This window comes from Sinocyclocheilus grahami, unplaced genomic scaffold (assembly GCF_001515645.1).
Source record: "Sinocyclocheilus grahami isolate Dianchi unplaced genomic scaffold, SAMN03320097.WGS_v1.1 scaffold426.1, whole genome shotgun sequence".
NCBI classification, from domain to species: Eukaryota; Metazoa; Chordata; class Actinopteri; order Cypriniformes; family Cyprinidae; genus Sinocyclocheilus; species Sinocyclocheilus grahami.
This window is the reverse complement of record NW_015505605.1, coordinates 604,659-630,741: the sequence shown is the minus strand read 5'-3', so window position 1 is coordinate 630,741 and position 26,083 is coordinate 604,659. Positions and strand designations below refer to the sequence as shown.

Sequence of the window (26,083 nt, the reverse complement as noted above, 5' to 3'; positions counted from 1 at the left end):
TATACTCCTTGGCAATACTTTATTTCTGTCTGGAATTATGGGATTTGATGCTTAGGCTTTATACTCATCCATCTTTTGTAGAATGTACATTTGACATATTTTCGTTGTCACTGAACTGTATGCCTCCTATACTCATTATACCATGGCAGCAGACTTCTTGATTTAAAGACCACCTTGCTTTGTGTCAAAGTTGGAGAAAAGATGTGATAATATGCAATTTAACCAGCCATCTGAGAGACATGAAAAGGTTAATGTGCAAATGAATCTACCAGCCATTATTTTATTGGAGAACACAATTTATGTTCTCATTTAGCCAAGTGGAAGCACAAAAGCCCCTTTATTGATCTCTTTTTGATGAAGCAGTTACATTGTCTTTCAGTCACTGGGAGGGTCAGACTTAATTTTAAGTCTTTGATTTAAAAAGGGCTGTATACTCTTTTACATGATCTTCACTCCCGCTGTGTGTGATTTTCGAAAGCACTCTTCTCTCCGCTACCGGGTTGTTATGTTGTAGAATTATTCAGGAAAAAGGTTCAGCTCAATATAAACATTGTAGCCAGACTTGTTGACCCAAAAGCAGGGCATGTTGTTACACTTTTATATTTGGGTTAATACGTCATAATGGGAACCTGCTTTATTGGCTTTTTTTGCTAAATGAAAAGTAATCAGTTATGCACAAATTTTTTTTTATTAAAATATTAATAAAACAAAGATATTGTTATTAATGTATTGCATATAAATCACACATAACATCTAACACAATATATTTACTTTCATTTTAAAGTTTACTTGTCTGAATTTAGGCAAAGTGTGGTTTTATTGTGTTTACACAACAGCTGAAGCATAAATCTTAGAACATTGGAGCTTTGAACTAGGTTTGAAAAACATACCCACCGCTAGAGAAAACATGCATTTATGTAATTGGATGTTTGATTGAAAACCTTTTGGTTACTAAGCTATAGCTCTTGTGACAACTAGCCTCAGTCTTCCTTATTTAAACAATAAGTAGTATATACTAGGAATGTGCATCTCCATAACTGAGGCCGATGCAATATGCATCTCAATGCATAGACAACGATACGATACATTCAAGATACATATAAAGCAGCTACCAATGTGATGCAATACGATTCACCCCTATTACAATGCAGTGTGATCCAAATTCGATTCGATTCAACACAATGTGATTCAACGCAATACAATGAAATGGAAAAAAATATGATGCTATGCAAAAAGTTAGCTTTTATTTTTTTGGTTCAAACAGACAGCAAATCATAAATTAACTTAAGTGCCTTCTGACTTGATACGTGATACGTCATATTCATGTAGCAGTGGTGGTGATGAGAGAATGCGCTTGAGAAACAGTGTAGAGAGGGGAAATCTATCTACGTATAAAATATTGGTAAAAAATTATTGGTCACTTTCCAAATAATAAAAGTATAGCGCATCTACTATAATTATATATATAAATAAATAGTTTTTTATTATTAAATCTATTCAGAGAGAATTCTACCAGTGGTGTTCATGATTTCAAAATAACCGTTAATGTTTAATTGATACTGCTAAATCTTACAGCATTGTGAAATGGTAATGATATTCATAACAGCAAACTAGAAATTATTATTGGATACCTGTGTGATTTAATTGCCAGCACTCGATACACTCTTGAAATAAATAAAAGAAATTACATCTAGATGTGAAAATAGACATGCTAAATGGCCACTAACTGCATTCATTTGCTTTGTCTCTTCAAAACTTGACTAAAAACCTGTGAATAATTACACCAGTTAAAGAGTTTGCGTTAATTTCTATCTTTTGAGCATATGGCATCAGGTAATTGTAACTGTGGTAGAACATAATGGACGCAAGGATATAATTGTGCTTGATTAAATGTGCTTTGATTGAGAAGTAGAGGCACAAAACGCAAACAGCACAATCAGAGAAAAGCACTAACATATCCGTAGTCCTGATTAAATCAGTTTAAATGCAAAACATATGGTTTGTTTCTCACTAGCTGCCAATTAGATGCTGTATGATATTTACCATTTTGGGAAGCTTATTCCCTCTTATTAATTTTCATCTGGGAGCAGATATATCAAAGAGGAAGACACTGGTGCGATGAAGGGAAATCTCATTTTGAACCTGTGAACACATGGGCACCACAGCTCAACGTGACATAAAAACATATGGCAATGCTCTCACAAATTAAAATAATAGTGAGACCTGTAAAATGTATATATTAGACAACATTGGACCATAAGAAAATGTACACTTTAACATTAATTTATAAAGTGTACTTATTTTGAAAAAAAAGTGCTTTGAAAAAAAGTATACTGACTGTAATATTTCAGTTAAGTTAGTTCAGTTAAATTAAAAAGTTAAAATTTATATTAAATGCAATCATACAAACTTTAGAGTGATTTCACTTACGTAGGTCTTGGGAATAAATGCATTCTTGTATGAAATCTCATAATTATTTGTATTGTCTTTGAAACATAAGTGTAGTGCTGACCAGCATTTATGGTAAACTAAAATATACTTTAAATATTTTCTATCTAAACTTGTATGTCATGCATTTAAATTTATGTTTGTACAGCAAGTATACATTTGTAATGCTAAAGTTAAAATTATTAACTTTAAATGTAATGTCAAATAACACGCTACAGTTTATTAATTATTATTGTTTTGTATGTTAGTCAACACATCAAAATACGTGTAATTCTTTAAAGAACGGCAAAATAATATTAAAACAAAGATTAAAAATTTACTTTACATTTAAACTTAATTTGGCATTATTACAAAGCGCACTTTTTAAAAGTATACTTCAGGAAAGTGAACTCTAAATACACTTAAGAGGCCTTTTGTTTAATTAAAGGGGTCATATGATGTTGCTAAAAAGAACATTATGTTGTGTATTTGGTGTAATGAAATGTGTTTATGCGGTTTAAGGTTAAAAAAATACATTATTTTCCACGTACTGTACATTATTGTTTCTCCTCGATGCCCCGCCTTTCTGAAACGCGTCGATTTTTACAAAGCTCATCGGTCTGAAAAACAAGGTGAGATCTGATTGGCCAGCTATCCAGTGCATTGTGATTGGCCTAATTCCTCAAGCGTGTGACGGAAATGTTACGCCCCTTACTATACTGTGATGCCGTGTCCCGGAGCGACGAGACAAAAATATTCAACGAGGCATTTGTTGCATCCAGTGGGCACATAATTACGGATTATAATGTCTTTTTACGTGTTGCGTTGCGTATCGCACCACATAAACATAAAACCATGTCTGCATTTGTGATCGGAAAAAGGACAAACAACAAGCGCTACTCTACACTGCTCAAAACTCGTGTTTGAATCGTCAGTGGCAAATCCTTTAAATATGAAAACGTACTTACAGGCTGTGAGTCAGAACAGCCGCCATTGTAGTCTACTCTCCCAGGATCAGGAAACAGTCCTCCATAAAATGTGCTGCACACATCTGAATATTTGGGTTGAACTGTTCTGGAACAGTGTTGTAACGACAACTTAACCACTGATTTCTAGTCGTGTCCTCTTTTGGAAGGCCAAACAAAGTATTTTCGCTTTCGCAACGAAACACACAGCGTCTTCAGAACATGGTGGCAGTGGTGACAGCAACAATAAAGTTACGCCTTCTTTCTTTGCGTGAACATTTGGGCAGCGTTATGCAAATCTTCCCACATCGTGACATAGACATGTGGGGGCGTGTTTAAACTAGGCGTTTTAGGAGGGCGTGGACCAGTCTTAACTTTTATAAAGAATATCTCTTTGGGTTTGAGACTTCAGTCTTTGCAACTTTAGGGATCTTGTCTATTCACGAACAGCTTGTAACACTCCAAAAAGTAAGAAATACTTGAAATCGCATCATATGACCCCATTAATATATTATCTGCAAATACATTACAAAAATACTTTTAAGATTTGAAGTACGCTAGAACTGCACAGTCAGTACAGTTAAGCGCACTTCTTTTTGACATGGGTCTTTAAACAATCATTAAATGACACAGTTGATACATTGTTTGTCTTTCAGGGACAAGACAAAGGTCAAATTCTTAAATACACGTTTAAATACACATAAATACACAGCATAATTGATCCATTGCAATATATTTCATTATTGTGTAACTTTCTGCAAGTTTGTTACAGTCAGCAACTGAATATGCCACGCTTAATTCCTTAAATTCACGGTTCTCAGATCTTCAGGGCTCGTTGTGTGTGTGCATTTGTTTGTGTGGGTGAGTGCAGATGTGTATTTTAACTTACTAAGATTGGCTTTTTCATTTGATGAATAAAAGACTTGAATCAGAATCAAATGGATTGGAGGGCACACGAACACCTAAACCCCTTCCCTCCCTCCCTCGCTCTGTGCGCCCTGTCTGTTTTCTGGATATTCATGCTGAGGTAAGCTGGCCGAATTCATCGGCTTGTCAGATGGTATTGAATTTGAGATTAGTTGTTATTTGGGCCTCCAAATTGCTCCTTGGCTTTTCCCTCCAGCTCCGGTGCTGCTCCAGGGGGGCTGCGCTGCCATATAAATTCTCCCCTCAGGTAGAGAGAAAGAGAGAGAGAGACCTGCTTTCTCCAACTTCCTTCATAATGACCTCCCTTTCCACCAAGGTGGGCTTTTGTGTTGTAAACCTCTTGTTAGTATTCTGTGCTGAACAGGGATAGATAATGTCTCAGCAACTGTGTGTTTCTTTGGACAGCTGTGGTCTGTTGTCAGAAATCACAGCACCAGTAAAGCCCTCAGCAGAATCCTCACAATATAACGTCAAACCCGCAGGCGATGACACAGTTTCAGATTACTCCCCATCAATATTTTAATAACATCTTGTAATATTTGCAGCATCACCAAAGCTTGTAATTACATGGTGTTTCTGAAATAGACAGTTCTGTCCTCTTGTCCTCTGGCAAATATGAACCTTAATTGCGGCATTAATTCCTCGCATGATAGAAATTCACTCTTGGCTGCATTTCTCAGGTTTGCATCAGCTCAGAGCTCAACCTGAAGTTTTGAAATATTTCTTGCCCCTGTCTTCATTTACATACACCTCATGTCTTTTGGTACCAGATGTTGGGTATGGATATCTCATTTAGCTGTTCTGTGGGAAATTGTTCATGTTGCTTTTGAACAGCTTGATCGGATACAGACAGATGCTTTAGTGCAGTGTCAATACTGACGCCCCCATTTGACGTGTTCCAGAGCCTTGATTATGAGAGCGCTCTTTGTTTAGCATGGGTGAGTCACTTGATAATTAATGTGTTTTAGCCTTTGATAACATCTCAGCGGACTGACTTTCATGTCCATCTGCATCATAAGATTGCATAAGAAGTTTTTGGCAGAAACACGTGGAACACAATATATCTAGTAATCCCTCTTCAGTTTAAAAAGTAGTGGGGTGGTGGGAAGTTATGACGTCATTAAATGACTTAGAGCCTTAAAGGGGTCATATGATGCCATTTCAATTTTTCCTTTCTCTTTAGAGTGTTACAAGCTCTTGGTGCATGAAGAAGATCTGTAAAGTTGCAAAGACTAAAGTCTAAAATCCAAAGAGATATTCTTAATAAAAGTTAAGAGTCAACCACGCCTATCGAAAATGGCTCTTTCTAACACGCCCCCACATATCTACCTCACTATGTGGGAAGATTTGCATAACGTAGCCCAAATGTTCACGCAAAGAAAGAAGGCGGAACTTTTATTCTCACTGTAATATTGTTTTTGCCACCCCCGACATGTCGTGAAGGCGCTGTGTGTTTCGTTGTGAAAGCGAAACTACTTTGTTTGGTCTTCCAAAAGAGGACGATATCCACTTTGTCATGCCTGGAGCTGATCCGTGCTGGTCGCTGAGGAAATACATCAACTTCGTGCTGTTGATCGCTGGATCGGCTTTCACCTTCAATATTAATTATGTACAAATGATTTAACATGATCTTTTAATGTTTTAATTATAAAAAATAGTCTGTCTTGAGACTATCTTGAGAGCAAATCTTGAGAGCAAATTCAGGAAAATTGTCCTGAAAAATTTTACAAAATTAAACATATTCTAAGAAGTTCTCAAATATTTTCTTAAGAAAATCCTGAGTTTTTTCTTAAGAAAAAATGACAGACGTATGGCAGCTCTTGCTGTTGACTCACTGATCAATGAAAAAGTGTATTTTTGTGCTGCTTGAAGATTACCGCATTAATGATATTAAAGGGGTAGTTCAACCAAAAATGAAAATTACCCCATGATTTACTCACCCACTAGCCATTCTAGGTGTATATGACTTTCTTCTTTCAGGTGAATGCAATCGGAGTTATATTAAAAAATGTCCTGGCTCTTCCAGGCTTTATAATGGCAGTGAATGGTGGTGGAAATTTTGAAGCCCAAAAAAGTGCATCCATCCATCATAAATAGTGCTCCACTTGGCTCAGTAGGTTAATAAAGGCCTTCTGAAGCGAATCAATGTATTTGTATCCATATTTTAAAACTTAATAAACCGTAATCTTTAGCTTGTGCTAACTGTTGAGTGAGTGGCATTCCAGCGGATGATGCAGGACGTAGTTGTAGCGTAAGATCCGGTGAGAATATGCTAGCCTCGCGAAAACCAAGTTTTGTTTACACTTTTTTTGCAATAGCATCACCACAGTCACCACATTTTAGTATAAAAATAAAATCATAAAAAAGTTGACAATGTGAGGAGGCCGGGCTTTTGGAAATATGGATCAGCTAAACAATGGAAAGCACTGTGGTAGCTAATGGGAAATCTGAGTCAATATTATGGTTGTGAAGTATCACTTTATCATTTGCTCTCACTCACGTCTTTACATCGTCTCATGTTTCCAGTTGCATTTAAGAGTTAAAGCCCTTGTTGACAGTGAGATTGAAATTAGCCCTGGTGCAGAGTATTCCCCATTCAATAGATTTCAAACACCTCCACTGAGAGCTCTTCTGTGCTCTATTATCACCCAGAATCACAATGAACTCCACCTCTCCTGCATTAGTGAGATGCTAATTGAACACTAGGTAGACCAATTTAGCATTTCTGGCATGAAAAAAAAACAGTTTGTTCCGATTTTTCAGATGCATTAATTCAGTTTGCACCCCTCTGGAACTTGATATCTGCACAAGGTAAATAAACAACCAGCAGTGTGTGCTTAACATGAACTAATTTCTCAAGAGGATGGTTTCCTCTCAAAAGAGTCCCCTAAATGTAGGTTAAAAACAGTACTTGGCACCTTTACACTGCAAAGGTGAAGCAGAATATTTGACTAAAATTATCATTTTTAATTATTGCTCTTGATGTAACAATTAATACATAAAATTGATTAATAAATATATGATTGATAAAATTATTATAAAAAATATGTATTAATTTATTAATAAAATACATACCGTAAAATACAAAAAAGGGTTTGGGGAAACAGCATGTCATATTCTGGCTACACAGACAAAGGCGCAGAACAGTTTATAAATTAGTTTATTGCTGTTTAAACACTAGAAAATCAAAACTACACTGGTTATTTTAATAGCATGAAAAACTAAATTAACTAATTTCTTTGCATAACATGTTTGAAAGGTCAATAAGGCAGATACAGAAAGACATGCAGGGTAGTTTCAGTTCAGTGTCATTTGAGTACCCCAACATTCTGCACATCACAGTTTTTTAAAACAAAACATGCAGATGTTTTTTGGTATTTTGGACACAATGCAGTAACATTAGGCTCTATGGTGTGTTAATCGGCACACAATGAGTTTTAGATTATGCAAATTGCATTCACTCTCACATAAAATCTCTCTGTCCTGCTCATTGTTGGGTGGATGTCTCATTTTGCTGAAGGCCATTTGTGCTTTATAAGACAGGATAAGTGGTTTGCGCTAACCATCAACATGTAATTACGGAGAATAATAAACCACAAAATTTCTAGGCTTTTAAGTGTTTACATGATACACACAATTAAGCTACTTTCCTGCAAGTTAGTGTCTTTGGTTTGAGGAAATCGCATTAGTGAGCTTAGTGGGTCACCATGTGTTTCTTGAAAATTGAATAAGCTCTTGTTTTTTCTCTGACTAGATTTATGAATTGCAAACATAGCACAACATGGTAGCAGTACACAGTAAGCTAGCCTATGTGTAGAAATTCACTTTCTCAGAACAATATCTAAGCTCAAAAGTTTAGTATTTTAACATACGTGTGCTCTTTTGGGATTTGTGATATTAGCATCTTGGACGTGTAGCGTAGCTAAGATCCTGCCAACAATAATCTCAAGTGTTTTTAAGGTTTCTTTGGTTGCGCCAAATTTACTCAACCCACTTGACAGCTATTGAATGACAGCTAGGCTTTCATCCAGTGAACAGATGGATACCTTTCACAACAGCTTTGCTCTAAAAAGCGCACTAAGCTAAACTTAGCATTGACTAACAATGTATTTCTGTTCTTTTCCTGCTCCTCACCTTTAGAAGGCAGCGGTCCTCTGAGGCCAGTGTTCACCAAACAGCCGGGAAGTATTGTATTCCCTCTCCATCTTAATGAGCCCAGCCGGGAGGTCACCTTCAGCTGTGAAGCCCAGGGACATCCGTCCCCGTCCTACAGGTGAGATCCCAGTGTACCATAGATTTTGGTATCAAAAAGCCAATACAAGCTTTATTTGATCTTTTTTTTTGTCAGTGGCAAAGACAAATAGACAATCCATATTACCTGATTAACCTGTTCAATCTAAGCTCGAGTTCGAGTGTAAGGACCTTGGAAGTTTTCCTGAGCTCTCAGCACATGTTGGGTATTTCTAACATGAAGGGAACTCTTTTTCAAGCCGCCAAGGACACATTAATTTATCAAAGAGTGAAGCTCTCCATTGCTGCCATTACCGAGAGCCCTTTATATTGTCACTGCAGTTCTTGATTTTACTCTGTTATGTATTTGCCAAAAGACCATACAATAACGATGTTCTTTGAATTGGTGCACTTTTATTTTTACTGATTAACTAAAAGAAATTCTTACAATCAGAACAGTTCACATATGATCACATTTCTTTCTCCATCCTCACTCCCGCTCTCGGTGCATCGCCCTTTTTATATATCCCACCCCCAACCAATGGGAAGAGAGGTCAAAAGTCACACATTTACAGAATTCAATAATACTATTTTTCTTACTTAAAAAATACATATTAATACACAACAGACTCATCTTGAGTCAAAACCAATCTGAACTAGTCTCAGCTGGTTTGGCCTTTCTGTTTTATTTATTTATTTTTGTGGGAGACCCATGCTAAATCTAACTGGATTTCATTTCTCTTTGAAAAGCTGTTTTCTTCAGCCACTTCTCTGCCATGGCTGCACTCTTTCTTTGACTCCCTCTTGTTCTCGTGCTTGATTTCTGATATCTGTGAATTTAATAGAATTTCATTTTATTTTAACTGCAGTATATATGTATCAAAGAACATTTTGGATGTTAAACAAGGTGTCAGAGTCTCCTCAATGACCACAAATGTAACCTATATATTTAGTTTTTATTCAAACGTTTGGGGCAGTAAGAAACGTTTAAAGGGGTCATATGATGCGATTTCAAGTTTTCCTTTCTCTTTGGAGGGTTACAAGCTGTTCGTGCATAGATAAGATCCCTAAAGTTGCAAAGACTAAAGTCTCAAACCCAAAGAGATATTCTTTATCAAAGTTAAGACTCTGCCACGCCCCCTAAAACGGCTCGTTCTAACACGCCCCCACATGTCTATGTCACTGTGTGGGAAGATTTGCATAACACCGCCCAAATGTTCATGCAAAGAAAGAAGGCGTAACTTTGATTCTCGCTGTAGTATTGTTGCCGCCGCCATGGCGTGGACACGCTGTGTTTCGTTGTGAAAGCGAAACTACTTTGTTTGGCCTTCCAAAAGAGGACACAACTAGAAATCAGTGGTTAAGTTGTATTTACAACACAGTTCCAGAACAGTTTAACCCAAATATTCAGATGTGTGCAATGCATTTTACGGAGGACGAGGGCTGTTTCCTGGGAGAGTATCATACAATGCCGGTGTTCTGACAAATAATGCTGACTTACGTACGTTTTCATATTTAAAGGATTTGCCACTGATGATTCAAACGCGAGTTTTGAGCAGTGTAGAGCAGTGCTAGTTGTTTGTCGTTTCTCCGATCACAAATGCAGACATGGTTTTATGTTGACGCAGCACGATACGCAACGCGTAAAAAGACAGTATAAGTCATTATAATCAGTGGATGCAACGATTATAACCCACTGGATGCAACGAATTCCTCGTTTATAATGGGTTTTACTGGTTTTGTCTCGTCGCGCCGGGACATGGCATCACGGTATGGTGAGGGGCGTAACATTTCCGTCACACGCTTGAGGTATTCGGCCAATAACAACGCACTGGATAGCTGGCCAATCAGAGCACACCACACTTTTCAGACCGATGAGCTTTGTAAAAATCTACGCGTTTCAGAAAGGCGGGGCACAGAGGAGAAACAATAATTTACAGTATGTGGAAAATAATGTGTTTTTTGAACCTTAAACCGCATAAACACATTTCATTACACCAAATACACAAAATAATGTTCTTTTTTTAGCAGCGTCAAATGACCCCTTTAGTGTTGTAATGGATTTCTATTGCAAATACATACTGTTCTTTTGAATTTATATTCTTCATAGACTTTAAAAAATATATATATCACCATTTCCTGTTTTGAACATTGATAATAATAAGAAATTTCTTGAGCAACAAATCAGTATATTAGAATGATTTCTGAAGGATCATGTCGTGACACTGAAGACTGGAGTAATGAAGCTGAAAATTCAGCTTTGATTACAAGAATAGAATACAAGTAGAAAGCAGTTAATGTAAATGCTAGTAATATTACACAGTATTAGCCTACTGTTTTTGCGGTATTGTCAATCAAATAAATGCAGCCTTGAGACTTCTTTATGTAACATTTAAAAACATATTGTCTTACTGACCCCAAACATTTGAACCGTAGTGTATATAAAAATATGTTTAAATAACACAAAACTTACATTATTTTCCGACCTCGTCACAAGCATTTCTTAAAGTTTAAATATTTTTATCTTAACAGAAAAACATTTAAAATGTCTATTTTTCTCCACTAGTTTAAAGCTCTGACATCTGTCTACAATGAATAAAAAAAAGAAAAAAAAAAAATGAAAATGTAAGTGTACAAGTTAAAAAGCTAGACAATTTCAAACAGTCTGCCCTTGAATTTTATAATTCTTTTCAGCTGATACATTTGTAAAACTGAATATTTTTTCAGCATTTGAATGGAAGTGAAAAGAGTGGAATGTTTCTAACTGCACTGTTTGCCCTCCTCAGGAGACTGGAAAACATACTTAATGTATTCAGAATAATATACTGTTTGTCTACAGCATATAGTCCCTGAAAAAATTCCCTTCCAGTGAACCAGCCTATTTTTATTTTTTTTTTCTTAAAGAGCATCATTGAATTTGAGTGACAGGCAGAGCAAACAGTGGGCTGTTCATGCAAATATATCTCTCCCAAGTCCCATGCATTAACTTGTGCAGCACGGTACAGATTTCTATCAATATGGAAAGGTCATAGACGTGGCCTTTAGTGTGTGGGAGGAAAATGTGACATCATGGTATCTTCAGTTTTTTGTGCATTGTATTGATTTCTATTGTGCATATAATCAGACAGGTAATTGATGTGGATCATGTCTTTGTCCACATCAAAACCAAATGGCCACTATAGTGCCCTTCTCTGTTTTCTCCAGTCTGTCAATTAAAATGGCCCTTATTTGCTGTGGGATTCACACAGCAGACTCATTTATTCTCATTTGTATGCCACATTGACAGAGAGGTCTGTTTTTTTTCAGTGATTACGATTTAATAATGAGGTAAGGCAGTGATTACGTTATCTGACTGTATTGATTAGTTGTGTGATGACGTAAAGACGAGGCTTTTGTAGCAGGGGATCTGAACTTATGGGCGTCTCTGGGGTTTTTTGGTTTCAGATGTCTTGGGGTGACTGGTCCGGGCCATCGATCTGTTGTAAAAGTCCTGTCTTTCTACTTAACATCCTTTGCTGTTGCTAGTGTTTTGTCTTGTGGCACTGTATGTCCATTCTCAGCACTTTGGCATTATTTTAAAAAAGATCAAAATGATGTGTATTTTATTAAGTATGTTGTTCATGTTTGAATAATGTTAATTATGAAAAAGTATAATAAATGATAAAAAAGAGAATTAAATCATTCTTATGTATTATTCTTATTAATTGGACTTGAGGTAGAGTGTTATTTTAGCATTGTTTACTATTATAATATGTATTAATAATTTTAATATATTTTTATATTTTCAGTTTTCATTTTTAGTTTTAGTAGTTTTATACTTCAACCTCAACTTAGTTATTTTATTTCAGTTAAAGTTTTTCACCTAATATTTTATTTTATTATTATTATTTTATTTTTTTCAATTATAGTAGTTTTACTTTTAGTTTAACAGCACTGGAGATGGACATGTCAGATGGACAGTCAGAATTGCCTTTCCCTAACCATTGTTTTTTCAAGGTTCAGGTCTTATTTTGTATTATATATGTGGAAAGTCCAATATACAGTATATTACAAATAACAAACATATATCTCACTATATTTTACTTTGAATGAAGAGAATAATATCTTCAAGTACTCCAAACCATTCACTCTCTGCTAACTTCCCTCTGTGTTACATAGGTGGAAAATGAACGACAGCTTCATTTACCCTCAAGTTGGCTCTCGATACAGCATCTCAGGAGGAAACCTTCGAATCAGCCAGCTCAGTAAGGAAGAGGATGCTGGTATTTACCAATGTCTGGCCTCCAACTCTTTCGGGACCATTCTGAGCAGAGAAGCTAGTCTTTACATTGCTTGTGAGTCTAAGTAATTTCTCTTCTCAAAAACTCGAGCACTTGAAAGTATGAGGGTCTATAGACTCAAACTTGAGATCAGTGATGCTTGGTTAGTCTTTTCCACATAATTTGATGTGGTTTTAGTGGATTTTCATTATACCTTTGTGAACTTGTATTTTAAAGTGGGTACAGTAGATAAAGCATTGGCACTGAATGTAGTCTGAGTTAATATTGCGAACAGCACTGCAGAGAGCAGATGATCCATATCACATAAAAACGACTCATTAATGATGACTCAAATGAACCATAAACTTGGGGTTTGTATTTCTAGAATTACAAAGCATTTGCTCTGCATTTGCACTTATGGTAAAAGATCATATCATGAGGAATCGCTGTCCCTTGGTCTTCTGAGATAAAAAAAATAACCATTTATGAAAACTAAACATATTTTTCTGCATTTATACAACTTTCTAAACAGTTTCGAAACATTGTGTGCTCAAACTACATTTAGAAGTAATCAAAATGCATGTAACTACACTGGACTTTTAGTATAAATGCTAATCTACCTTACATTTTTTAAATAATCTAATCTAATCTGTTTTACATTTTAAAACATTACCATAGACAATAAGTGCAGCTATGGTGAGCATAAGATACTTCTTTCAAAAAGTATTTTTAAAAGCATCTTAGAGACCCATACTTTTGAATGGTAGTGTAGTTCCAGATTAAACTGTAAATTAGAAATGATATAAGATTATATTTGAATTTTAAGCATCCAGGCTCTTTGGTTATTGTGAGATATTATGATCCAGGTCATATTCATAGACTTTTGAGATCTTACAGGGCTGCTGAAACTACTATTTCATGGGCCTCATTTACCAGTTTTCTATGTGTGATGTCTGCTGGATCTCTGGTGGCAAGGTGAGCTTGGTGCTTATCTATTTGATGCTTGCTGGTTCATCTGCAGAAATTATGCCCTGTGATGGATGTGAGTCTGAGTTCAGGAACCTGTTTCCTGCTGTCAGGCCCAGTGTGATCTTTACAACAGCTCTGGGTTCTGTGGCGTAAAGGTGGAACTCATGCAGGTCCTTAAGCTTTATGTGTTATCAATGTTTTCTCTCAATTACCTGGACCTAACCTGCTGTGGCTTCCAAACTGACCACTCTCCAATTGCCCAGTGCCTGTAATGCATCAGGGGAGGCTGATCTGAGACCTTTCTCTAGGTGTCTCACTCTTAGTATAACATATTATGTCAATTTAAGAGACTGAGTTTCTGAGCTATATTGAAGCTAAAAAATCATTTGTAGCCTTTTCTTACAGCAGCTGGAATAATTAAACTTGTCATTTTGAGAATAGAGTCTTAATCAGTGCATGGTGGTAATGAAACACATGCACAGTACGTGACTGAAAATAGATTATATTCCAATTGTGCATCTGATTGCAGATGCGTGGGATTACACTGTACTAACAAAAGACATGTTAATTTTTAGTTCATATGACATTTTACCGGTGAAACTTGTATTATTTGGATAATACTTCCAAGACGTAGAATCTGTGATTTCGAAGTACAGTATCCACACCGATGTGGTGACTCACAGCCCACACACACACCTCAAAACATTAGATTCATCCGTGCGGAGGAGCCATGCCGATGCACAACCCACATAAAGAAAATAAATCAACTTGATCTCATGATGAAAATGTACCTGGGGGAACTTTTTTGCAAGACGCTATATATGTAGCGCCATGTATGTTTTAGTTACATATTTGATGTGAAATGTCCACTGAGTTGCGTTAAAAGAGTGTTTGGTTTTTTCCCTGGAACATTTTGTATGTGTCACTGTAGTTCTGACTTGGAAATGTCCATTGAGTGGCACTATAACTCTAATGCACCGTGACGTTTTAAAATAACGTACCATCTGCACTACACCTAAACCTACCCGAAAGTATGAACAAAAGCGATTGTGACATAAAAACGCAATCACAAGCATGTCGTTTTAGCTTGTTTTTTTATCTTTCATCTCAGCACATTACTCTTGAGTCATATGTTTTTCACAGGATTTGTACTCAAGGATTCCGCATCCTAAGTTCAATTCCGTGCTGGCTGAGCTACCGAGCAAGCTTGTTACATCCAGAAAGCAAAACATATGGAGCTGTAATCATAACTGTGTACGAAAACTATTACATGTGGTCACTGTTTTACCGCCTCTGGTGTTCATTTCTGTTGGAAACTGCAGTGATATGTACTTATTGGTATGTATTTCACGTCTTGTGAAAAAGTTCCCACAGGTACATTTTCGTCATGAGATCAGTTGGAGATAATTCCGCAAATAACTGCAATTGCAGGTTTCAAATGGAGATGGTGATAAAGAGGCAAAACTTAAGGACTGCAACTTTAATTAAATAACAAAATGTGACACAAAACATCCTAATGTACATTACTGATAACAAAAATGAGAGGAAATTAAATTATTTGAATAAAACAAAATCATATGTGATGTGTTATGCAGGGACTTTTGGGAATGTCCTTTTACTGTTTTTCACCATAAACCACACATTTTACAGTGAAATGGCACATAATTTTTACTGTAGGGTTTTTTCCAGTCTTTTTCTGTAAAAATTACACATTTTTATTTGCAGTGAATGTAATGGTTATTGCATGTGACAGGTATTTAAATGTTTTATATTCCAAATTTTAATTGAAATAATTTAAATTAATAGTCATTTGACTTTAAAAGAAAGACAAAAGTCAGTTGCTTTTTGTTAATGGTAATGTAAAATCAGTTCTGCATTTTGTTCACAACATTCTAGACCCAAAACTAACTGAAGCTACTACAATTTGTGCACAAGAGTGAATGTTTTTTTTTCTTTTCGTTTTGTGTATAACAGAAAGCACCTTTCATGAACAAAAATAATTTACCCAGCACATCACAAAATGCCTTTAAAATACCACCAAACACACAATATCTGAATGAGATAGAATATATTTGGTTCACAAAAGAACAAAGGTAATACACTTTCTGTTTGTAATTCCTTCTGTCCATGATAGTAGTAACAGACACTTTGCCAAATAATGCCTTTTAAGTGGGGCTGTTGCCAAGGGTTAAATTGGGCCAGAATGGCACTCTGCCACCTTCAAAAGAAGGAAAAAACTGGGAGGCTGGGAGTTGTGTATACAGGGCATTTAGGGTGCCCCACCTCTAAAGTCTCAGCTCAAATTCAGGTGACATTAAATTCATACATATATAAAGTTGATTGAAAGTGATTTCAAAAAGAAAGAGCTAAATTTATTGTAATATATGTATATATATTTTTTTATATATAACATTGTAACATTGGGTTATTTTTAATTCATTTTGTCATGATGATTCGTGCACAACCTTAGAACGGATTGAGGAAAACTCAGGGCAAGAGAGGGAGATTTAATGGTACACTAGAAAATGCTTTTGTATCATTAAGAGTTTATAGTGAAAAGACAAGGCTATTGCATTTGAGCCACAGCGATCCATGCTTTTTACATTAAAACTGCTCTGAATGTTAAAGGTAGATGTTTACTTGAGGAATAGACATTTTTAGACTGATAAATCTAACACTAAACCATTCAAGTGTTAAATCACTAAAGCTGCAGTGCATTTCCACTGCTACCCTGGAGAGAATCTCCTGTGTGGTCCACTATAGCTCATGGACTCAACCCAATATATTTTTGGTGTCTGGCGACAGCAGAGGACAATCTGTGAAGGTCTAAAGCTTCTTCCAGGTGCAGATATAAATTTAAGTTGTTTCAAAATATTGTTTGCAAGCCTAACCTTCAGAATGACTCCAAGAATAAAGCTACATTTATTTTGGAAATGGTGTCAATTTGAGTGACATTGAAACAAATTTAGTGTAGGATGTACTTAAATTTACTTTACTTTAAATTTACTTCAATTTCACAAATTTTACAAAGAAACAGCAAGTAACACATTGAATTAAATGTGAAATTTTGAAGACTGTGTAATTACAACTGCTGAAATAATATTTTCTTGTAAAACAATAATCTGTTGTATTCACACTGGAAAAAAAGATAGTCAAATAAGTTTCACTCAGAAATTAGTAATAAACTTTAGACTGAAACAGTATTTTCTTGTAAAATGTACATTGTACATAATCTCTTCTATATGTATGTATTTATTTATTTGTTTATTTATTTTTCATAATGTTCATATAATTTGGTGATCCCTAAAACACCTTGAATGATTTAATTTTTTGTAATTATTTTTAATTGGTTTAAACAAAATTGTCAAATTTTTATATTATTAGCCATAACATGAAAATAATTATTTTAATATCAGTACATCTTCAGTTACCTAGTTTCACCTGTCGACTTACTGGACCCTTAAAGACAACTTTGAGACATTTCCATTGAATTTTTAAGACTTCCTGATAAATCACATTATCTACTTTGAAACTGATTTATTCATAGTCTATTTATAGTAAAGATTTGGCTTTTTTTAGTAGTGCATTGAATGAGAGGCCTGAATAATAATCAAAAGAGATACTTCTCCTGCTGCATATTTTTCAGTATGCCTAAGGCAGTGCAGGTTTAATCTGAAGATTATGGCTCTTATAAATGACTATGAATGTATAAACCAAAAAAAATGGCCTCCAGTGGCCAAGAACTACGTTACCAAATTTGCTTATTTTATTGCAGTATAAGTAGAATTTGTTTTTCTAATTTTAAGTTATTATATTAAGTTAAAACTTCTCAGTTTCAGGGAAACACCATCCTCGTCAGGTCCCAGCACTCATCCTGCATGATCACAATCAAGACCAGTATAAAGCCACCTTCACTCCTCACCAACCTTTGTCTGGTCTTGAAGTTGCTACCACAGACTTACCTGACTCACCGTTGGATACTCACCTGCTGATCCCGATCTTCATCTCTTGCTAACGACGTCCTCGGAAACCTGTGAAAAGGAGAAAGAGCCTGTTAGCTCACTAAGCTAAGTTGACTTATCTCCAGTATAGTAGAGACTTACCTCAATAATTACCATCTCACTTACCAGTTTCTCCATTTGTGGTCTCCTTCTGTTCCGTGACAGAAGACCAGTCCTAGAGAAGATTTCAGCAGCATGAATCCACAGCTGCCAAACCCACTCAGCCTCGAGGACTTTGTTCAAGCTGTCAACGCCGCACTTGCTCCTCTCACTACCGCTGCATCTGCCTCCACCAGTCCCATGGCTCGGCCCGCTATGTTCTCTGGAGAGGCGATGGATTGTAGTGGCTTTTTGTTGTAGTGTTCTCTGTTTTTTTTAAATGCAGTCCCGAAGCCCTCCCCACCGAACGATCGAAGATCACCTTCATGATTACACTCCTGACTGGATGTGCTCTGCAGTGGGCGGAGTCCCTCAGGAATGCCAAGAGTCTTGTAACACAAACACTCTACACTTTCACGAATCATTTTAAGGAGGTCTTCAAGCAAGCTGTGTCAGAACTGTCTGTTCACGATCGATTATTCCGGCTTCATCAAGGAGGCAGCTTGTTGTGGGAATATTCTGTTCAATTTCGCACTTTCGCGGCCTCGAGTGGTTGGAATGAGATCGCTTTCCTCACTGCTTTCATTACTTCAGAGTTATGTGCTCTCTAGAAGCTTGCGTTCTGCAAGTGAAAGGCGTATTATTGTGCCATCTCAAAGAGGCACAAAATCACTTTCACAGACTTTTTCATTAACTGTTCCCTCCTGGTGGAATGACCTGCCCAAATCAATCCGAGCAGCTGAGTCCTTAACCATCTTCAAGAAACGACTAAAAACACATCTGTTCCACCTTTATTTGACCCTCTAACTCTAGCACTTTCTATTCTATTTTAATTCTACTTTATCTATATTTATCTTCTTTTTTTATTTAAAAAAAAAACACTAGCTTTCTATTTTTCACTAGCTTTCTATATTTTCTATTCTATCAACTTGTTTTTCTTTGTGTATGTGTGTGTATATGTGTGTGTATTTTATATATATATATATATATATATATATATATATATATATATATACACTCCTTGCTATGTGTACTGCGTAGGCTAACCGAGACTTGTCATTTTCACTTACAGTATATATTGTTGCTCTTTTGTTAGTTTTGACTGCTTTTATTGTCCTCATTTGTAAGTCGCTTTGGATAAAAGTGTCTGCTAAATGACTAAATGTAAATGCTTTTCGGCAAGGAATGAATCCTCGCATCCGCCGACAGATGGCGATCTATGATGACACTGTGGGACTTGAGACCTTCATCTTAAAGGCTATTCGTATTTCCCAACATCTCACTGCCTTTGAAGTAGATATGCCACTCTCTCCATCGTCTTCAATCACATCATCAGCTCCAGCACCAGAGTCGATACAGCTCGACTCATACCACCTGACCCGCACAGAACGTGATATAAGAATAAACTCTGGCCTCTGTCTGTATTGTCGAGTGAGCGTTCACCTTCTCCATACCTGTCCCATTCGTCCGCCCCGCCCAACGGTGAGTACCATCCACTTGAACGCTCAAATCAGAGCTCTATCTCGTATGACCATACAATTCATTTCTCCTCACGCTTCCATTTCAGCACAAAGGAAAACCGCTGGGCTAGGCAAGGTTAGGTACCGCTCCCCTAACATCACGCTCCATGTCGGGTGCCTGCACAAGGAAGTCCTCACATTTCTAGTGCTGAAGGTCCTGGGATGCCCATGGCTCACCTAACATTCTCCTCACTTGGATTGGAAGAGCGACGAGGTCCTACGGTGGAGTGAATACTGTTTCCATCATTGCCTGCCCCAAATCTCTCCATCTACCAGGTCTCAGATCCCTATTTGTTCTACCAGTGTGGAGAGCCCCGAGCCAGTAGAGAAAACTGATTACCTCCAGAGAACTGGGCATTCCATGACGTCTTCAGTAAGCGGGCCGCCACCAAGTTAACACCGCATAGGCCATGGGACTGTGCAATCGACCTGCTGCCTGGAGCTAAACTCCCGAAAGGTAGAGTGTATCCACTGTCCATCCTGGAGCAAGCTGCTATGGAGGAATATATCAAGGAGGCTCTCCGTCAATGCTTCATCAGTCCTTCCACCTCGCCAGCTGTGTCAAGCTTCTTTTTCGTCAGCAAAAATGATGGAGGCTTACGACCATGCATCGACTACAGGACCATGAATTCACAGACTGTTAAGTAATCATATACGTTACCCCTGGTTCTGGCTGCCCTCAAGGAACTTCCTGGAGCTCGCAACTTCTCCAAACTGGACCTGCGGAGCGCATACAACCTCATTCGAATCCGCCCTGGAGACGAATGGAAGACGGCCTTCATCACACCTACTGGCCACTATGAGTATTGGGGGATGACGTATGGGCTAGCCAACTCTCCGGCTGTCTTTCAGGGATTCATGAATGAGGTGTTCCGTGAGTTTCTCCACCGATTCGTTATTGTCTACATCGACGACATTCTTTAAGCTGGAGAAGTGTGAGTTCCACCGAACTACCATCCAGTCCCTGGGTACGTCATCTCCCCTCAAGGAGTACAGATGGACAACAAGCTCAAAGCCATTCGTGACTGACACTTACCTTCATCAGTGAAAGAATTACAGCGCTTTCTAGGTTTTGCCAACTTCTATTGCCGTTTCATCCAATCCTTCAGCATGATCACTGCACCACTCACCTCTATGCTCTGCAATAAATCTGAGACTCTCTCCTAGCCCCTGGAGGCCCAAAGAAGCTTTGACCAGCTGCGAGAAGCCTTCTGCACCACTCCCACCCTGATTCACCCCGATCCTCAGAAGCCGTTCATCGTGGAGGTCGATGCATCAACCGTGGGTGTCGGAGCGGTGCTGTCTCAATATAGCGGAAAGCCTCTTAAATTACATCCCTGTGCATACTTCTCCCGCAAGCTATCCCCGGCAGGGCAAAACTACGACATCGGAAACCGTGAGTTGTTGGCTATCAAGCTTGCACTGGAGGAGTGGAGACACTGGCTGGAGGAAGCCATCCATCCTTTCCAGGTCATTACTGACCACCTCAATCTAGAGTACTTACGAGATGCTAAACGTCTGAATCCTCGACAGGCCCGTTGTGCGCTCTTCTTCACTCGCTTTAATTTTAGTCACCTACCGATCTCGGGATGCAGAATTCCCATGCTGATGCTCTTTCCCATCTCCACCAACCCTTGCAAGACAACACAGCCCCAGAATCCATTCTCACCTCCAGCCCTCATCGTAAGTCCCATTGAATGGTTCCTGGATGAGGACATTCAACAAGCCACACTCACGGAACCTGCTCTGCCTGGAGGTCTGCAGCCTTCAGCTTTCTTTCACCTCCTAGGAGTCTCCGTTAGTCTCACCTCCGGATACCACCCACAATCCAACGGCCAGACTGAGCAGAAGATTCAAGACATTGGGAGGTACCTTCGCAGTTACTGCCACCAGAACCAGCACGGCTGGAGTCGCTTCCTTCCCTGGGCCGAGTACGCATAAAACTCACTCTGCCAGCACTCCACCGGTCTCATCCCCTTCGGCTACCAACCCCCCTTATTTCCCTGGGATGGAGAGCTCTCGGAAGTCCCAGCTGTGGACTACTGGTTCAGGGAGAGCAAGAGGGTTTGGGACTCAGCACACATCCATCTCCAGAGGGCAGTCAGGAGACATAAGGCCCACGCTGATGCCCGCCACATACCTGAACCGCCTTACCATCCTGGTGACAAGGTATGGCTATCAACGTGGGACATCCGTCTCTGGCTGCCCTGCCTTAAACTGAGTCCCCGCTTCATCGGTCCATTCACCATCAGGAGGCAGATAACTGATGTCACGCACCAACTGGACCTACCACCCACCTACCCTATTACACCAACCTTTCACATATCCCTTCTGAAACCATACACTAACCCTATCTCTCCTCCTTCCACAGGACCTGATGAGTCAGACGTGCCTCCTCCTCCAGAGATCACCAACAAGGATTCCATCTACCGAGTTAACTTCATCCTGGATTCCCGGCGTCAAGGCAGCAGCCTTGAATATCTGGTGGACTGGGAGGGCTTTGGCCCAGTGGAACAGTCCTGGGTGCCTCAAGACGATATACTTGTCCCCTCTCTGCTGTCTGTCTTCCATCAACTCCACCCAGCCAGCACCCAGAGGACGTGGCCATCCTCGTCGCCGGCAGCGGGTGTCGGGAGCCGTCAATGGAGCAGCGGGTACTGTCAGGGAAACACCAGCCTCATCAGGTTCCAGCACTCATCCTGCACGATCACAGTCACCTGAGTTCTGATTCCTTGCACCTGTCACCACGTAATCAAGACCAGTATAAAGCCACCTTCACTCCTCACCAACCTTTGTCTGGTCTTGAAGTTGCTACCACAGACTTACCTGACTCACCGTTGGATACTCACCTACTGATCCCGATCTTCATCTCTTACTAACCATGTCCTCGGAAACCTGTGAAAAGGAGAAAGAGCCTGTTAGCTCACCAAGCTAAGTTGACTCATCTCCAGTATAGTAGAGACTTACCTAACTCTCCATTCCTCTGCACTCTATTCCTGTTGCTCAATAAATACCGTCTCGCTTACCAGTTTCTCCATTTGAGGTCTCCTTCTGTTCCGTGACATTCAGATCATTTTGTGGGGTTTTAAAAGAGATATAACCTCAAAGTTAACAAATCTTACTTGTGATTGCTCACATGAACATTTATTAGATTTTTTTTTTATATACTCTCCAAAAATAATTTCCTACATCCCTTCAGCAGCACTGGCCTGTGTCTGTGTACTATTGATTTAATGTATTTCCAGAATTACACTTAAATATGCTTTTAATTTTTGCTAATTTGTTTTATATTAAACATAATTTGAATGTTGAAGTAGTATGTTGGTACAATTAACCTATTGGTTTTCTCAAATTCATTGTTATTATATTATTATGGAGATGCTAGAAAAAAGCATTTTCCGTCACCCTGTCTTTTACAGGTCACAAATTCATTACTTTTGATTCAATACAGTATTCAGTCTCTGCAGCTTCACAAGGGCTTACGGTGTTTACTTTGCCGAGAGCAATGAATAGAACACAACATATTGTTGATAACCGAGAAGCCAATTAGAGGCAGTGGAGTGTGTCTTTCTCTTGATGAATGCTTTATATGTACAGCATCCGAAGTGCAGATGATTTTATTGCATATGTATAGCAGAGAGTTGTCCGTTTATTTATTTTGGCCTCATAGAAATGTCTTGTAAGGACTCTTTAATGAGATATGATGTGAACTGAAAAATTTGTCTACTGAACATTCTGGAAGAAAACTTTTCCTGATGTGGGTAGTTCAGTGGAACTTGCGTGCGGAGCACAAAAAAGTACCCCTCTCTTACAGAGACATGCTTTAAAGCCTGATCATACCCCTGCTTTGTGGATGGTGTCGAAATAGTTTGTGTCGTGGAGACATGTGGGGATTGTGGTGTTTTGAGTGGATGTGTTGTTCATGCATATTCTGTTTGAATTTGCTGTTCTCTAGACACAACCCCCTCACTGAATTCAGTGCAGGTGAGGCAAACACAACCTCCATCATTGTCCCCTTCACAGAATAAAGCGTAAGATACTCACAAATGAAAGTATGCAGCCTACTTTATTTGTTGGTTTATTTTTCATTATCTTTATCCTCATGGGTTTTTAAAACAATGAAGAAGAAAAGTGGAGTTTAGTTGTTTATTCTCAACTTCATAATTTACACAAATTTAAAAATTCTCTGACCATTTGCACAAGTTCTAAGTCTGTATGATGCGCTTTATTATGTTGAATACAAAAGCATAATTTAAGACGGGAATACACTACACAACTTTTGCCCCGACTTTTGTTGATGCTAGTTGCCGAAAGTTAGAGACAGTCTGCAGATTTTAGTTGACAGATTCCATAGAAAATTGCATAGTGTACGATGGTCACAGACTCTGATTTTTAGCTTCAGACTATCATTCCATCCAGTCGTCAGAGATCAAACATGTTTGATATTTTCAGCTGATTTTGGAACATTATTGTTTTCAATTGTCAACCAAGGTGCAAGTTTCTGCATGAGTTTGTTGTGAAAGGAACGACTTTAAAGTCTGGTAGTTTGTGATCTTCAGTCATTTTGTGTTTGATGGCCAGTTTTCCTCTAAGACTATTTACAGTACAAAATCAGTCAATCTTTTTAGATTTTTAAAGGCATGTAGTATATTCCAGCCTTTAGGCATGATGTTCAGGTTGCTCTTTATCATACAATGAAAGTGAATGATAGGGACCATGGACTGCCAGGCTCCAAAAAGCAAAATAAAATAAACACAAAATAGTATCATAAAAGTATTCCATGTGAGTCTTGACACTATATTCCAAGTCTTCAAAAGCCATAATTTTTCTGTGACAAAGACACTCAAAATCGAATCTTTATAATCTCAGTTTTTATTTGTGTTTTCAATTTTGGTACATCGTGATCAGTTATGAGACTCACAAGAACTGATGACATTTGGCATCACTGGCAAACCTGAGTGTGGGCAAACCTGAATGAGATTTAAGAGCTGCAGGACAAAATTATCAGTAGATAAATTCAGTTCTGCAGTTCAGAGGGCTAATTTTATAGAGCTTATTGTTATTTCTGAAACACGACAACTCACAGAGCCGATCCTCCCTATACGCAAAATATGCAAGCTGCATAGGGCCCCCTATGCTCTTTTTCCTTACAAGACATTTCTATAACACCAGGGGGCCCCCTTGCTCTCAAATATGATTTAAAGGGGTCCTATTATGCTCTTTTACAAAGTCTTGATTTTGTTTTGGGGGTGTACTAGAACAGGCTCTCATTCAAGGTTGTTCGAAAAACACATTATTTTTCATATATTTTACATTATTACAACACCTCTCTCCCCAGTCTGGCATGAACGGCTCGAATAGTTCCTTTATTAAATGAAGGCCGCCTTCTGAAATATGAAATGTGCTGTGATTGGTTAGCTGGGCCAGTGTGTGTTGTGATTGGCACCACTCGGTGCCTGGTCGGGAAATGTCATGCCCCTTACTATAGCCGCCTGCAAGCTTCAGTGTAAATATTGCGTCAATATCAAATCAATCTGAGCACGATTTAAACCCGGATGATTGTAAGCAGCCACTCTAAGTTCGTCTGCCTTGGGAAAGCTAGCGTGTCTCCAACATAGTGATAACACTTGTTGTCTTCTCTAGTGCAGCTCAACCAGGTCTCGTCCCATTCGTCGATATTTGTGATATCACAAAACATCTCCATTTGTCTTCCACAGCAGAAAGAAAGTCTAGAATGGAATAATAATAATAATAATAATTCATTACATTTACAGTGGGGCAAAAAGTATTTAGTCAGCCAGCAATTGTGCAAGTTCTCCCACTTAAAAAGATGAGAGAGGCCTGTAATTTTCATCATAGGTATACCTCAACTATGAGAGACAAAATGAGAAATAAAAATCCAGAAAATCACATTGTAGGATTTTTAAAGAATTAATTGGTAAATTCCTCGGTAAAATAAGTATTTGGTCACCTACAAACAAGCAAGATTTCAGCCATAGTGCGCCAGAACGCCCACCACACACCAGCTTACTGGTGGAGAGGAGATAAAGACAAGTATATAATGATATCAGTTACCCTTCAGGAACTCGAGCTGCGTCGAGATTCGCTTTGGGAACGCCCTTGCGTGACTGCGTTCTGAAGCACGTGTCAAATCAGTCCAATGGAGCAGCGAGACGTCACGAGCGGGGTGATGTAAGCACCAGAAAGCATAAAAGCGCATCCGGCAGAGCATTTACTGTTGTCTGTCCGCACAAGCATATATAAAAAACAATCATGAAAAAGTATATGGCGAGCGAAAAGCATTACAAACGCTGTGTTCCTCCCTGCCCACGATATCTGGCGGTGGGGGATACACACGATTTGTGTGTCGTTTGTTTGGGAGCGGAGCATGCACGGTCAGCTTTCGAGGAGCTGATTGTCATCACTGCGAGCTGCTCTCGCTGCGCACGCTCCGCTCTCGCCTGGCTGTGTTTGATGAGAGCGGCCAGGCTCGCGGTCCCGCTGTTGCCGAGGCACAGCGCAGACTGTTGTCGTGGGGATCGCGAGTGGATTTAGCGGAGGGATCTGAGACGGGCTCGTCCTTTTCTCAGTCCTCACCCGCTAGATCCACGGCTCTCTCTCAGTGTTCGGAAGCCCGCGCTGCGGTTTCTTCCCACCCCCCCAAAGAGAGAGAGAGAGCCAGACGC

General features: G+C 38.6%; 1 protein-coding gene across 1 annotated transcript in view; it reads left to right on the top strand.

Annotated features, from left to right (window-relative positions):
• cntn3a.1 (contactin 3a, tandem duplicate 1) overlaps positions 1-26,083 on the top strand; it is a 91,611-nt gene that overhangs the window by 8,777 nt on the left and 56,751 nt on the right. Inside the window, exons 3-4 of the mRNA XM_016233155.1 lie at positions 8,460-8,592; positions 12,708-12,883. Coding sequence (XP_016088641.1) covers positions 8,460-8,592; positions 12,708-12,883 — 309 coding nt within the window. The remainder of the gene's footprint in view (positions 1-8,459; positions 8,593-12,707; positions 12,884-26,083) is intronic.